We start from the raw sequence: 17,034 nt of genomic DNA on the forward strand, positions 1-17,034 counted from the left end.
TTTTTCCACAATATTATCACAAGTCATTCATTACAAATTAGAGTATAAAATATATTTGAGTGACAGGGAGAATTTTATACCTCTTTCGTCAGAGATGACCTGCACCAGCTCGTATCCCTCCCCAGGCTCACTCTCCAGGTTGTGTTTGGCCACAGCTCTAGAGATCACTGCTGGAGTCTTATCCTGACTCGTCAACTGGGGAGGGAACAACACCATGTACCAATCAATAACCACTTTTCAGGCTTCTATACATTTATTCAAAATGTCTTGGCCATCTGAATCAAAGTACTAATCTCCTGCTGAGACGTACCATGATGCTCTTGTAGAGGTTGCCGTTGCCCTGCTCCAGGCTGACTCTGATGATGCAGGCGTCCTGGGCCTGGGTGTTGTAGGCAGGGGGGAAGGGCGAGGTGGACATGGGCATCAGGGAGTCCAAGCGACAGTGCATGCAGGGTGGGCTAGGGAGGGAGGGCGAGGCTGGGATCACAGGAACACTGGCTGAGGACAAGGTAGTGTCCATGGAGTGGAGAGAAGTGCAGGAGGAAGACTCGGACAACTGGACACAAACAGATACAGTAGTTAGCACACATACAGACTCAATGCTGACATAATTACAACAACTAGTTTATACCTATAATTATTTACACACATGATAGGAAAACAAAATGTGACAATACAGAACAAAGTAAATGAAAAACACAAGGAGCGTTTTTTTTTTTTAACCCAACATGGGTTTGTGTAAATTCCTCACCAACTTAGCTAGTAAAACATACTTAACGTAATACAACAATAGGGGAGTGGGTGTTAGTGCTTTACCTTGTTTTGCTGTGCATCTGAAGTGTGTATAGGTGTCATGCCCAGGCCCTCGCTGTCTGAAGGGCTGGAGTCACTGGACGACACACTGACTGAGTCCATGCTCTCCCCTGAGCTGCCAGTAGGGGGCGACCGAGGTGTTTCCCTCACTGAGGAGTCCACTCCCTGGAACAGTCTGGTGACAGAGCGAAAATGGCCAGGTAGATCTAACATCAACACTGATATAACGAGTTACTGTTAAAACATAACAAATATTATGTCAAAGGCTAATGTTCCAAATCTGATAGTCAGAGGAATTATACACCAATACAATGGCTGTATTTCAGGGTAGATTTCTTTTCAATCTAAATGTCAAGTACAGTATACTTCATTTTTAAATTCCTCCAGGGTGTACTTACAGGCTGAGTCTCTTAACCATGCTCTTGCGAGGTTTGGGTAAGGTTGGACTGCTGTCTCCCACTCCTTCAATGTCACAAGACATAGCATGGCTGCAGGAGATAAACAGATAATAATTATGACATCACCGCTACCAGCCTATTCAGCCTCAGTATAATGAGTAAAACAATCAGAATGAAAGAGAGCAAAGCATAGAGAGAGGGCGAGAGAGCTGATGTAGTGATACATATATATATATATATAAATAAGAGAAACGACAGTCCATCATTCCTTTAAGACATGAAGGTCAGTTAATCCAGAAAATTTCAAGAACTTTGAAAATCTCTTCAAGTGTAGTTGCAAAAACCATCAAGCGATATGATGAAACTGGCTCTCATGAGGACCGCCACAGGAAAGGAAGACCCAGAGTTACCTCTAATGCAGAGGATAAGTTCATTAGAGTTAACTGCACCTCAGATTGCAGCCCAAATAAATGCTTCACAGAGTTCAAGTAACAGACACATCTCAACATCAACTGTTCAGAGGAGACTGCGTGAAATCAGGCCTTCAACTGAGCTACATGGTCAAATTGCTGCAAAGAAACCACTACTAAAGGACACCAATAAGAAGAAGAGACTTGCTTGGGCCAAGAAACATGAGCAATGGACATTAGACCGGTGGAAATCTGTCCTTTGGTTTGATGAGTCCAAATTGGAGATGTTTGGTTCCAACCGTCGTTTTTTTATATTTTCATATATTCCAACCGTCGTGTCTTTGTGAGACGCAGAGAAGGTGAACGGATGATCTCCGCATGTGTGGTTCCCACCGTGAAGCATGGAGGAGGTGGTGTGATGGTGTGGGGGTGCTTTGCTGGTGACACTGTCTGTGATTTATTTCGAATTCAAGGCACACTTAACCAGCATGGTTACCACCGCATTATGCAGCGATATGCCATCCCATCTGGTTTGCACTTAGTGGGACTATCATTCGTTTTTTAACAGGAAAATGACCCAAAACACACCTACAGGCTGTGTAAGGGCTATTTGACCAAGAAGGAGAGTGATGGAGTGCTGCATCAGATGACCTGGCCTCCACAATCACCCGACCTCAACCCAATTGAGATGGTTTGGGATGAGTCGGACCGCAGAGTGAAGAAAAAGCAGCCAACAAGTGCTCAGCATATGTGGAAACTCCTTCAAGACTGTTGGAAAAGCATTCCAGGTGAAGCTGGTTGAGAGAATGCCAAGAGTGTGCAAAGCTGTCATCAAGGCAAAGGGTGGCTACTTTGAAGAATCTAAAATCTAAAATATATTTTGATTTGTTTAACACTGTTTTGGTTCCTACATGATTCCATATGTGATATTTCATAGTTTTGATGTCTTCACTATTATTCTACAATGTAGAAAATAGTAAAAATAACGAAAACCCCTGAAATGAGTAGGTGTGTCCAAACTTGACTGGTACTATATATATATATATATACAGTGGGGGAAAAAAGTATTTAGTCAGCCACCAATTGTGCAAGTTCTCCCACTTAAAAAGATGAGAGAGGTCTGTAATTTTCATCATAGGTACACGTCAACTATGACAGACAAAATGAGAATGTTTTTATCTCCAGAAAATCACATTGTAGGATTTTTAATGAATTTATTTGCAAATTATGGTGGAAAATAAGTATTTGGTCAATAACAAAAGTTTCTCAATACTTTGGTATATGCCCTTTGTTGGCAATGACACAGGTCAAACGTTTTCTGTAAGTCTTCACAAGGTTTTCACACACTGTTGCTGGTATTTTGGCCAATTCCTCCATGCAGATCTCCTCTAGAGCAGTGATGTTTTGGGGCTGTCGCTGGGCAACACGGACTTTCAACTCCCTCCAAAGATTTTCTATGGGGTTGAGATCTGGAGACTGGCTAGGCCACTCCAGGACCTTGAAATGCTTCTTACGAAGCCACTCCTTCGTTGCCCGGGCGGTGTGTTTGGGATCATTGTCATGCTGAAAGACCCAGACACGTTTCATCTTCAATGCCCTTGCTGATGGAAGGAGGTTTTCACTCAAAATCGCACGATACATGGCCCCATTCATTCTTTCCTTTACACGGATCAGTCGTCCTGGTCCCTTTGCAGAAAAACAGCCCCAAAGCATGATGTTTCCACCCCCATGCTTCACAGTAGGTATGGTGTTCTTTGGATGCAACTCAGCATTCTTTGTCCTCCAAACACGACGAGTTGAGTTTTTACCAAAAAGTTCTATTTTGGTTTCATCTGACCATATGACATTCTCCTAATCCTCTTCTGGATCATCCAAATGCACTCTAGCAAACTTCAGACGGGCCTGGACATGTACTGGCTTAAGCAGGTGGACACGTCTGGCACTGCAGGATTTGAGTCCCTGATGGCGTAGTGTGTTACTGATGGTGTCTTTTATACTGATAACAAGTTCAAACAGGTGCCATTAATACAGGTAACGAGTGGAGGACAGAGGAGCCTCTTAAAGAAGACGTTACAGGTCTGTGAGAGCCAGAAATCTTGCTTGTTTGTAGGTGACCAAATACTTATTTTCCACCATAATTTGCAAATAAATTAATTAAAAATCCTACAATGTGATTTTCTGGAGAAAAAAAATCTCAATTTGTCTGTCATAGTTGACGTGTACCTATGATGAAAATTACAGGCCTCTCTCATATTTTTAAGTGGGAGAACTTGCACAATTGGTGGCTGACTAAATACTTTTTTCCCCACTGTGTGTGTGTGTGTGTGTGTGTGTGTGTGTGTGTGTGTGTGTGTGTATATATATATATATATATATATATATATATATATATATACACACACACACTCAGCAAAAAAAGAAACGTCCCTTTTTCAGGACCCTGTCTTTCAAAGATAATTTGTAAAAATCCAAATAACTTAACAGATCTTCATTGTAAAGGGTTTAAACACTGTTTCCCATGCTTGTTCAATGAACCATAAACAATTAATGAACATGCACCTGTGGAACGGTCGTTAAGACACTAACAGCTTACGAACGGTAGGCAATTAAGGTCACAGTTATGAAAATTTAGGACACTAAAGAGTCCTTTCTACTGACTCTGAAAAACACAAAAAGAAAGATGCCTAGGGTCCCTGCTCATCTGCGTGAACGTGCCTTAGGCATGCTGCAAGGAGGCATGAGGACTGCAGATGTGGCCAGGGCAATAAATTGCATTGTCCGTACTGTGAGACGCCTAAGACAGCGCTACAGGGAGACAGGACGGACAGCTGATCGTCCTCGCAGTGGCAGACCAAGTGTAACAACACCTGCACAGGATCGATACATCTGAACATCACACCTGGGGGACAGGTACAGGATGGCAACAACAACTGCCCGAGTTACACCAGGAACGCACAATCCCTCCATCAGTGCTCAGACTGTCCGCAATATGCTGAGAGAGGCTGGACTGAGGGCTTGTAGGCCTGTTGTAAGGCAGGTCCTCACCAGACATCACCGGCAACAATGTCGCCTATGGGCATAAACCCACCGTCGCTGGACCAGACAGGACTAGCAAAAAGTGCTCTTCACTGACGAGTCGCGGTTTTGTCTCACCAGGGGTGATGGTCGGATTTGCGTTTATCGTCGAAGGAATGAGCATTACACCAAGGCCTGTACTCTGGAGCGGGAACGATTTGGAGGTGGAGGGTCCGTCATGGTCTGGGGCGGTGTGTCACAGCATCATCGGACTGAGCTTGTTGTCAAGACATCCTCCTCCCTCATGTGGTACCCTTCCTGCAGGCTCATCCTGACATGACCCTCCAGCATGACAATGCCACCAGTCATACTGCTCGTTCTGTGCGTGATTTCCTGCAAGACAGGAATGTCAGTGTTCTGCCATGGCTAGCGAAGAGCCCAGATCTCAATCCCATTGAGCACGTCTGGGACCTGTTGGATCGGAGGGTGAGGGCTAGGGCCATTCCCCCCAGAAATGTCCAGGAACTTGCAGGTGCCTTGGTGGAAGGGTGGGGTAGCATCTCACAGCAAGAACTGGCAAATCTGGTGCAATCCATGAGGAGGAGATGCACTGCAGTACTTAACGCAGCTGGTGGCCACACCAGATACTGACTGTTACTTTTGATTTTGACCCCCCCCCCCCCTTTGTTCAGGGACACATTATTCAATTTCTGTTAGTCACATGTCTGTGGAACTTGTTCAGTTTATGTCTCAGTTGTTGAATCTGATGTTCATACAAATATTTACACATGTTAAGTTTGCTGAAAATAAACGCAGTTGACAGTGAGAGGACATTTCTTTTTTTGCTGAGTTTATACAGTTGAAGTCGGAAGTTTACATACACTTAGGTTGGAGTCATTAAAACTCGTTTTTCAACCACTCCACAAATGTCTTGTTAACAAACTATAGTTTTGGCAAGTCGGTTAGGACATCTACTTTGTGCATGACACAAGTAATTTTTCCAACAATTGTTTACAGACAGATAATTTCACTTATAATTCACTGTATCCCAATTCCAGTGGGTCAGAAGTTTACATACACTAAGTTGACTTTGCCTTTAAACAGCTTGGAAAATTCCAGAAAATGATGTCATGGCTTTAGAAGCTTCTGATAGGCTAATTGACATAATTTGAGTCAATTGGAGGTGTACCTGTGGATGTATTTCAAGGCCTACCTTCAAACTCAGTCCCTCTTTGCTTGACATCATGGGAAAATCAAAAGAAATCAGCCAAGACCTCAGAAAAAAATGTGCAGACCTCCACAAATCTGGTTCATCCTTGGGAGCAATTTCCAAACGCCTGAAGGTACCACATTCATCTGTACAAACAATAGTACCCAAGTATAAACACCATGGGACCACGCAGCCATCATACCGCTCAGGAAGGAGACGCGTTCTGTCTCCTAGAGATGAACGTATTTTGGTGCGAAAAGTGCAAATCAATCCCAGAACAACAGCAAAGGACCTTGTGAAGATGCTGGAGGAAACAGGTACAAAAGTATTTATATCCACAGTAAAACGAGTCCTATATCGACATAACCTGAAAGGCCGCTCAGCAAGGAAGAAGCCACTGCTCCAAAACTGCCATAAAAAAGCCAGACTACGGCTTGCAACTGCACATGGGGACAAAGATCGTACTTTTTGGAGAAATGTCCTCTGGTCTGATGAAACAAAAATAGAACTGTTTGGCCATAATGACCATCATTATGTTTGGAGGAAAAAGGGGAAGCTTGCAAGCCAAAGAACACCATCCCAACCGTGAAGCACGGGGGTGGCAGCATCATGCTGTGGGGGTGCTTTGCTGCAGGAGGGACTGGTGCACTTCACAAAATAGATGGCTTCATGAGGAAGGAAAATTATGTGGATATATTGAAGCAACATCTCAAGACATCAGTCAGGAAGTTAAACCTTGGTCGCAAATTGGTCTTCCAAATGGACAATGACCCCAAGCATACTTCCAAAGTTGTGGCAAAATGGCTTAAGGACAACAAAGTCAAGGTATTGGAGTGGCCATCACAAAGCCCTGACCTCAATCCTATAGAACATTTGTGGGCAGAACTGAAAAAGCGTGTGCGAGCAAGGAGGCCTACAAACCTGACTCCGTTACACCAGCTCTGTCAGGAGGAATGTGCCAAAATTCACCCAACTTATTGTGGGAAGCTTGAGGAAGGCTACCCGAAACGTTTGACCCAAGTTAAACAATTTAAAGGCAACGCTACCAAATACGAATTGAGTGTATGCAAACTTCTGACCCACTGGGAATGTGATGAAAGAAATAAAAGCTGAAAGAAATAATTCCCTCTACTATTATTCTGACATTTCACATTCTTAAAATAAAGTGGTGATCCTAACTGACCTAAAACAAGGAATTTCTACCAGGATTAAATGTCAGGAATTGTGAAAAACTGAGCTTAAATGTATTTGGCTAAGGTGTATGTAACTTCCGACTTCAACTGTAATATATATATATATATATATATATATATATATATATATACACACATACACACATAATATATATATATATATACACACATACACACACACACTACCGTTCAAAAGTTTGGGGTCACTTAGAAATGTCCTTGTTTTTGAAAGAAAATCATTTTTTGTTGTCCATTAAAATAACATCAAATTGATCAGAAATACAGTGTAGACATTGTTAATGTTGTAAATGGCTATTGTAGCTGGAAACGGCTGATTTTTAATGGAATATCTACATAGGCGTACAGAGGCCCATTATCAGCAACCATCAGTCCTGTGTTCCAATGGCACGTTGTGTTTTGCTAAAGCACCTTTAGCTGCGATTACAGCTGTGAGTCTTTCTGGGTAAATCTCTAAGAGCTTTCCACACCTGGATTGTACAATATTTGCCTGTTATTATTTTCAAAATTCTTCAAGCTCTGTCAAATTTGTTGTTGATCATTGCTAGACAACCATTGGCAAAGATTTTCAAGTAGATTTAAGTCAAAACTGTAACTCGCCCTCTCAGGAACATTCACTGTCTTCTTGGTAAGCAACTCCAGTGTAGAGTTGGCCTTGTGTTTTAGGTTATTGTTATTGGAAAACCTCCTTGGTCTTTGAGGTTGTATCTGTGTTTGAAATTCACTGTTTGACTGAGGGACCTTACAGATAATTGTATTTTTGGGGGTATAGAGATGAGGTAGTCATTCAAAAATCATGTTAAACACTATTATTGCACACAGAGTGAGTCCATGCAACTTATTATGTGACTTGTTAAGCAAATCTTTACTCCTGAACTTATTTAGGCTTGCCATAACAATGGAGTTGAATACTTATTGACTCAAGACACTTCAGGTTTTCATTTTTAATTCATTTGTAAAAATGTCTAAAAACATTATTCTACGTTGACATTATGGGGTATTGTGTGTAGGCCAGTGACAAAAAAATCTAAATGTAATCCATTTTAAATTCAAGCAGTAACACAACAAAAAGTTGAAAATGTCAAGGGGTATTAATACTTTTTGAAGGCACTGCGTGAATGATTGATGATGTTGTTTGTACCTCTCCTCATCGCTGTGTTGGGGCTGGTTCTTGAACCAGCGCAGGAAGGTAGCATCAGCACTAAGACAGTAGCTGTTACACGCAGACTGCAGCAGCTTGATCTGAGCCATCACCTCAAACTCCTGCATAAGAGAATCAGAGAGAGAGATCAAGGTAACAGTCATGTCAATCGAGCTGACTACTAACAATGACCCCTTGACCTAATTAGTGGGTTAGAACAGGTTAAATATGACACTCACCCTTCGCCTCTTCTCAAAGTTGATTAGCCCCCCCTGCAGACGACACAAAGACAACAGTGTAAAAGACTGAAAGCTGATACACTACATGGCCAAAAGTGGAATCGGCTTAGTGGAATCGGCTATTTCAGCCACACCCGTTGCTGACAAGTGTATAAAATCGAGGTCACAGCCATGCAATCTCCATAGACAAACATTGACAGTAGAATGGCCCGTACTGAAGAGCTCAGTGACTTTCAACGTGACACCGTCATAGGATGCCACCTTTCCAACAAGTCAGTTTGTCAAATTTCTGCCCTGCTAGAGCTTCCCCGGTCAACTATAGGTGCTGTTAATTACATTTTACATTTACATTTTTGTCATTTAGCAGACGCTCTTATCCAGAGCGACTTACAGTTAGTGAATTTTTTATTTATTATTTTTTTTATACTGGCCCCCCGTGGGAATCAAACCCACAACCCTGGCGTTGCAAACGCCATGCTCTATCAACTGAGCTACATCCCTGCCGGCCATTCCCGCCCATGAGTCTCCCGGTCGCGGCCGGCTGCGACAGAGCCTGGATTCGAACCAGGATCTCTAGTGGCACAGTTAGCACTGCGATGCAGTGCCTTAGACCACTGCGCCACTCAGGAGTTAATGTGAAGTGGAAACATCTAGGAGCAACAACGGCTCAATGTGGTAGGCCACACAAGCTCACAGAACGGGACCGCTTAGTTCTGAAGCGCATAGCGTGTAAAAAATAATCTGTCCTCGGTTGCAACACTCACTACCGAGTTACAAACTGCCCCTGGAAGCAACGTCAGCACAAGAACTGTTCGTCGGGGAGCTTCATGAAATGGGTTTCCATGGCCGAGCAGCTGCACACAAGCCGAAGATCACCATGCGCAATGCCAAGCGTCGGCTTGAGTGGTGTAAAGCTCGCCGCCATTGGACTCTGGAGCAGCGGAAACACGTTCTCTGGAGTGAGGAATCACGCTTCACCATCTGGCAGTCCAACGGACGAATCTGGGTTTGGCGGATGCCAGGAGAACACTACCCTAATGCATAGTGCCAACTGTAAACTTTGGTGGAGGAGGAATATTGGTCTGGGGCTGTTTTTCATGGTTTGGGCTAGGCCCCTTAGTTCCAGGGAAGGGAAATCTTAACGCTAAAGCATACAATGACATTCTAGACGATTCTGTGCTTCCAACTTTGTGGCAACAGTTTGGGGAAAGCCCTTTCCTGTTTCAACATGACAATGCCCCCATGCACAAAGCGAGGTCCATAAAAAAATGGTTAGTGGAGATCGGTGTGGAAGAACTTGACTGGCCTGCACAGAGCCCTAGTCACCTTCCCCTATACATACACTATATGTACAAAAGTATGTGGACACCCCATCAAAAACCCCATCCAACACCTTTGGGATCAATTGGAACGCAGACTGCAAGCCAGGCATAATCGCCCAACATCAGTGCCCAACCTCACTAATGCTCTTGTGGCTGAATGGAAGCAAGTCCCCGTAGCAATGTTCCAACATCTAGTAGAAAGCCTTCCCCAAAGAGTGGAGGCTGTTCTAGCAGCAAAGGGGGGACCAACTCCATATTAATGCCCATGATTTTGGAATGAGATGTTCGAGTAGGTGTCCACATACTTTTGGCCATGTAGTGTACCAAGCTGTGCTGGCTAGACAAACAGCGGTGGTGGACTACTCTAAAAACTGCCAAACAAATACTCAAATACTCATGGAAACTCATGCTCTAGTTGCAAACTGCGGTCCCAACACACTAGGGATGGGCATTTTAAATGTTTTGACTGTTGGAGTACTCATACGATTATTGTTTTTGTATTTGGAATTTTAAAACAATGTCATCCATTTTTTGAACACAAGGGCAAAATATGTGCGCATTTATGCATATGCCAACAGTGCACAACAATGCCTAATTTATCATAACCATTACAGATAACTAATCCAAATGGCTAAATAGCCTCATACATATTCAGTCAATAAAAAACGATTAATTTATTGAAACCGTAATATCAACTGGTTATATTCTATCGTGGAACACAATCTTCAAAAGGGCAGTAAACTCAGCAGTGGTGCTAACTTGTAGAAGCCTATGGCTGTGCAATGGCATAGCCTTGTTTTGTTAATTTGGCAGACAAGACTCTTATTTCCCAAGCCCTTATCACAGTCAAGACACCTATTTTATAGCAAAAAACATGTAATATAACAAAACAAAATAATATTTTTCCAAATGAAAAAAGTTGCCAGTGCGAAGTGATGCGCGTCTGAAACAGTTATTCTCAAATAGTGATCATTTTAAACGAGGCTTAGTTTGGCACATTGAAAGAAAAAAATATCAGGGTTACAAACCTTTTCTTCAATATAGGCCTATAGACGTTCAATTTAGTTTTTTCTGCCTGTGCTTTGGAATTTTCTAAACGGATTAACAATTCCAAATTGAACACTGCATGGTGATGAATTACGGCCATGACATCCGTTTGGTGAGTAGGCCTAGGCTTTATGATTCTGATGAAAATATGCTCTGTCTTTATCAAACTAATGTTTTTGCATGTTTTTAGTGTGGAACCTACCTATCTATGTTTCGAGAGGTTATAGCCTAGGCTAACCAATTCTAAAATGGCACTAGCAGTTCTCAAAGTAGCCTAAACGGAAAATAGACTTGACGCAGTTATTCCAAAACTGCAGCTCATTGTGTAACACATATTTCCCTACTTCAATCAACCTGTCCATTTAGAATTTGCGATAAAACTGTCATCATTTGGCAAGGAATGTAGCTTGTGTATCCCATCAGTTAGAGGCATTTTTTATGCCCACCGTCCCACTGTTTTTATAGGCATTTATTTCTGTAGGCCTAACAGGAGATTGTGTGGGAACTCAGCATGCGTGTGTAGAGGGAGCGGTCTGAACGCAATTGAGTGAGTGAGACACTGAAGGGAAAGGGAATTTAGGGAGAAGAACTGTGTGATGCTTGCCTTGGTTTATTTTTTGTTGTGCACCGCAAATGCACATGTACAAATGGGACACTAGAGTTAAAGCAAATTAACGTTTTCTTCAAGACAAAATATAAAAACATTTCTGGGACAAGCCACAAAGCACATTCCACCAAATAGTTTTACAGTATTTTTTAATTTTTTTATCTCTGGTTAAAGATCGGGTTTTGACGTCCATTTGAGTACTCGAGTCCTCATGCCAATCCCTACAACACACAGGAGAAGTCTCTACAATCAATCAAAATGAGTAGGATGATAGTAAGACTCACCTCAACTAGGTCTGGCAGTGCAGTATCTAGCATGGTCAGGTCTGTCAGGAATGTGCCCAGGTAAGGTATCGTCCCCTGCATGGCACCCTGGGAGGAGAGACAGAGCAAAGGTTAAAAATCATACCGATACATAAGCAGGCACAGCCAAGCTTATCTCACTTGGACTCCCTTCCTGAAACGGAAACAAACAGGGCCTCAAACTGCCAGTTGCTTGCTATCTCTCACCATTTCCTTCTGCAGCTGGAGTCGTTTGTGAGTGCGTTTCTGGTGCTCCTTAGCACAGCCTTCCAGATTGGCAAATTTAGAGGTGCCCTCCTGTAGGGGAAAAAGTAGATTGTGTGAATGTCAAATCACTACTACAATCAATAAATCAACCACTACACCAACAACCAATCCTTCTCATATGATGGTATTAACAGAGCAGAGTCTCACCCTCATCAGTAGCTCTCGGCTGGTCAGGTAGTTGTTGTGATCTGAGAAGATGTCTGATAGCTCTTCAAACGTAGACATGCTGTCTCTGGGGGAATTACATAGAGAAAGTTTAGAACTAATTAGGAATGCATAGGAACTCTATCACATGAGTTGTGACTAGGGCTGTGGCGGTCATGACATTTTGGTCAGCTGGTTATTGTCATGCAAAAGAGCGCCGGTCTCACTGTAATTGACATTTAACATAAACAGGTTTAGCATCTCCAGGCCTCCATGCATACAAGCCGCTGATGCGCGCCTTTGAAACATCTATGTTATATACACCATCACAATAAATCCATTATTTATTTTAGGCAGGTCTAAAGAAACATGATATGAATCGTTTTTTTTATTTTCTTCAGAAGAACAGAATATGAGTTGGCCTACTGTATGTTCTCTGGCTATGCGCCATGGCATAGGCTGTAGGCTTGTTCATTTAGCAGACAAGATATGCTTATAAGTCCCGTGACATTATTTTATAGGCTATTATATGATTTTATAGTAAGAATATAATTGAACGTAGCTGAATATAAATAGAAAGGATATTTTTCCCATTCCGGAGCAAGTGCACATATGAAGTGGCTATGTTGAGCGTAAAAGTGATAATTTGAAACAGGTCCTATATGCTAGATTTAGAGTTATATGGCAACTTTAGTTGTTAATGATACAAACCTTAGAATGTCTTAAAAATCAAAACATATATGGACTGCATGATGCGACTATAGGCTATTGATGATTTGAGAAAGTAGCAAAAAAAGCTTTCACTCTGTTTGTCTCAGGCTGCACATGCTGTTCTTTCATCAAGTGATCATATTTTCTCTATTCTAATTTGAATCTTGTCCTTACTGTAAAATTAGTTTAGATTTAGAATGGCCCAATATCAAATGGGCAGGAACAGGGGCAGGGGAAAAATACGTCATCCATTTACACTCCAATAGTGAATGGAGGCCGCTTTCCCGCTGGTTCGTTTTTCAGGCTACTCCGGTTATTTCACTCCATGCATCAACCACTGTTTGAGGAGCCTGCAGCCTCTTGCTGCGCGACAGGTTTTATTCTGCCCAAACTCTCCAACCCTGTTCCTGCATTTACCCAGTGCTTAATTTGGGAAACCTAGTGAAATCTGTTCAGAAACATCGATAGTAACATGTTTTCACAACGAAACACATTTAATTGAACTGTTGACTGCCCCTCTCTCTTCACACTGGAGAAAGGAATGAAGGAGAGCGAGGAGATGGAAACGCACGGTGGTGAGATATTCTGTATCTAAAAGGTAATGTGTCAGCCTATTAATTATGAAAGTATAAAATATGCCCTATTACTAGGCTATTCAAAATCAAATACAAATTCACTATAATTGTAGGCTTAGCAGCCCCGCACAATCAATGAACCAACAGCATCGCCACTGGTGGCTTGCCTCTGAAGCTAAGCAGGGTTGATTCTGGTTGGTCCCTGGATGGGAGACCAGATGGTGCTGGAAGTGGTGTTGGAGGGCCAGTAGGAGGCACTCTTTCCTCTGGTCTAAAAAAATATATAATATCCCAATGCCCCAGGGCAGTGATTGGGGACATTACCCTGTGTAGGGTGTGGTTTTTCAGATGGGATGTTAAATGGGTGATCTGACTTTGTGGTCACTAAAGATCCCATGACATTTATTGTAAGAGTAGGGGTGTTAACTCCAGTGTCTTGGCTAAATTCCCAATCTGGCCACCTAATCATCCCAATTGGTTAATTAATCCCTGTAACTATTCCCAAAGTCGTTGCTGTAAATGAGAATGTGTTCTCAGTCAACTTACCTGGTAAAATAAACAAACATTCTCTCCTAGACTCATGAATAGAACGATTGAAGCATAGCATAAGGTATCCAGTATGCATGATAATACAGTCCACCCTGAAAGGTGATTACTATAATTTTTTTATTTTGGAGTATAGGCTAGACCAATTATGTACCAAAGACATCTTAAATACGTTTTTTTTAATGTTATTCTGCCATGTGTAATATGCAGTAGGTATTGTATAACGACACATTCATTATTTTAATTCAGGGTTTTTTTCGGGCTTGAGCTCATAGGCCTATGCATATGCATAAACTATAGTTTTTTGAGTTAATCATCACCTTAGAAAGCGCTGTCCATTTCATTGTATCAGGCTTTGAAACAACATCCACAGTGACCATGTTTTCCACTCAGTTTCAACCTGTTGTTGAACTTCTTTATTCAAATTGATGAATCACAGTGAGGTGAGTTTTAAAAGCATGATACTGTTTTGATGATAAGTGTTTGATGTGATTTTCGATTGCATTTGCATTGATGTCAGAGTTGTTAGACGGACAATAGAGCCCTGAGTACCAGGCCATTAGCGACCTGATGGTCATTAGCGAGTTGGGTACAACCAACGAATGTCCAGAGTGCAGAAGAGGAGATTACTGTGACTCAACGGTCACGTGGAATTTTACTGCGGTCATGACTCATGACTGCCGGTGTGGCGGTAATACGGTCACTACAACAGCCCTAGTTGTAACTAATCATTATGCACCCAGGTTGTGAAAGAAAGACTCACTTGTGTACACAAGACCAGGACCTCTTCAGTCTGTAGAGTGGGTTGGACTGCAGGGCAGACACGATGGCGCGCAGTGAGGAGAAGTTCTTACGTATGCGACACTCCTGAGCGATGTCTATCCAGCGCTGGATGACCCGTGCCCTGAGGTGTGGGCGGATCTGGCGTCGGTGCAGTATGGTGCTCACCACACACGCTGCCACAGCGTTGAACTGGGTGATGGTGGCACGGATGGTGGGAGCACTGTGCTTGTTCTGTTTCTTATCCCTCTGGGACCAGATGGAGCCCAGGCAGTGGTGAGGAACCACCTTCTTGAACAACAACTGGAAACAGACAAACAATGACACTATTAGTATTAAAACACTTAAAACGTATATTTATCCTGCATTGTTCAAATCCCACCTGGCAACCCATACAGACTCACTCCCTCAGCCTTTCTCTTACCGCATCCATATAGGTCAGCTGGTCGGCCACCAAGTCTGCATCAAATGACAGGAAGTCTTCCTGGACCCCATTCTCAACTCCCTCATCCTCACCCAAGCAGAAGGAGCTGTTGCTGTGGAAACCACCAGAGAAACCTACCAGGAGTAGGAGTAATGATCAGATTAATGATGGAAGGCCAAAGATAGAGATATAGGTAAATAGAGAGAGAAATGAAGGAGAGGGAGAGATACACAAACATAAAAATACTAAAGAATTGAGAGAGGATAGAGTACTAATTAACTAGATACAGTGGCTTGCGAAAGTATTCACCCCCCTTGGCATTTTTCCTATTTTGTTGCCTTACAACCTGGAATTAAAATGGATTTTTTGGGGGGGTTTGTATCATTTGATTTACACAACATGCCTACCACTTTGAAGATGCAAAATATTTCTTATTGTGAAACAAACAAGAAATAAGACAAAAAAACAGAACACTTGAGCGTGCATAACTATTCACCCCCCCCTGCTTTAGCAGTATGCTTAGGGTCATTGTCCTGCTGGAAGGTGAACCACGGTCCCAGTCTCAAATCTCTGGAAGACTGAAACAGGTTTCACTCAAGAATTTCCCTGTATTTAGTGCCATCCATCATTCCTTCAATTCTGACCAGTTGCCCAGTCCCTGCCGATGAAAAACATCCCCACAGCATGATGCTGCCACCACCATGCTTCACTGTGGGGATGGTGTTCTCGGGGTGATGAGAGGTGTTGGGTTTGTGCCAGACATAGCGTTTTCCTTGATGGCCAAAAAGCTCAATTTTAGTCTCATCTGACCAGAGTACCTTCTTCCATGTGTTTGGGGAGTCTCCCACATGCCTTTTGGCGAATACCAAACGTGTTTGCTTATTTTTTTCTTTAAGCAATGTTTTTTTTCTGGCCACTCTTCCGTAAAGCCCAGCTCTGTGGAGTGTACAGCTTAAAGTGGTCCTATTGACAGATACTCTAATCTCCGCTGTGGAGCTTTGCAGCTCATTCATGGTTATCTTTGGTCTCTTTGTTGCCTCTCTGATTAATTCCCTCCTTACCTAGGCCGTGAGTTTTGGTGGGCGGCCCTCCCTTGGCAGGTATGTTGTGGTGCCATATTCTTTCCACTTTTTAATAATGGATTTAAAATGGTGCTCCGTGGGATGGTCAAAGTTTCGGATATTTTTTTTATAACCCAACCCTGATCTGTACTTCTCCACAACTTTGTCCCTGACCTGTTTGGAGAGCTCCTTGGTCTTCATGGTGCCGCTTGCTTGGTGGTGCTCCTTGCTTAGTGGTGTTGCAGACTCTGGGGCCTTTCAGAACAGGTGTATATATACTGAGATCATGTGACAGATCATGTGACACTTAGATTGCACACAGGTTGACTTTATTTAATTAATTATGTGACTTCTGAAGGTAATTGCACCAGATCTTATTTAGGGGCTTCATAGCAAAGGGGGTGAATACATATGCACGCACCACTTTTCCGTTATTTATTTTTTAGAATTTTTTGAAACTTTGAAATGTTCATTTCACTTCACCAATTTGGACTATCTTGTGTATGTCCATTTTCATGAAATCCAAATAAAAATCAATTTCAATTACAGGTTGTAATGCAACAAAATAGGAAAAAAACGCCAAGGGGGTGGAATACTTTTGCAAGGCACTGTATCTCCAGCAGGTATATCTCACTGGTCATCCCCAAAGCCAACACCTCCTTTGGCCGCCATTCCTTCCGGTTCTCTGCTGCTAATGACTGGAACGAACTACAAAAATCTCTGAAGCTGGAGACTCTTATCTCCCTCACCAACTTTAAGCATCAGTTGTCAGAGCAGCTTACTGATCACTGCACCTGTACACAGCCTATCT

At 42.6% G+C, this 17,034-nt stretch overlaps 1 protein-coding gene across 3 annotated transcripts in view; it reads right to left on the reverse strand.

Annotated features, from left to right (window-relative positions):
• LOC311148803 (ral guanine nucleotide dissociation stimulator-like 1) overlaps nt 1-17,034 on the reverse strand; it is a 35,536-nt gene that overhangs the window by 5,004 nt on the left and 13,498 nt on the right. For all 3 annotated transcript variants that reach the window (XM_084185781.1, XM_084185782.1, XM_084185783.1), the window contains exons 6-16: nt 15,163-15,296; nt 14,722-15,041; nt 12,130-12,214; nt 11,923-12,012; nt 11,698-11,784; nt 8,438-8,470; nt 8,199-8,320; nt 1,212-1,301; nt 817-988; nt 311-556; nt 81-195 (exon numbers count right to left, since the gene is read on the reverse strand). In XM_084185781.1, the coding sequence (XP_084041907.1) occupies nt 81-195; nt 311-556; nt 817-988; nt 1,212-1,301; nt 8,199-8,320; nt 8,438-8,470; nt 11,698-11,784; nt 11,923-12,012; nt 12,130-12,214; nt 14,722-15,041; nt 15,163-15,296 (1,494 nt within the window). The remainder of the gene's footprint in view (nt 1-80; nt 196-310; nt 557-816; nt 989-1,211; nt 1,302-8,198; nt 8,321-8,437; nt 8,471-11,697; nt 11,785-11,922; nt 12,013-12,129; nt 12,215-14,721; nt 15,042-15,162; nt 15,297-17,034) is intronic.

This window comes from Coregonus lavaretus (assembly GCF_964263955.1).
Source record: "Coregonus lavaretus genome assembly, chromosome: 21".
Taxonomy (NCBI): domain Eukaryota; kingdom Metazoa; phylum Chordata; class Actinopteri; order Salmoniformes; family Salmonidae; genus Coregonus; species Coregonus lavaretus.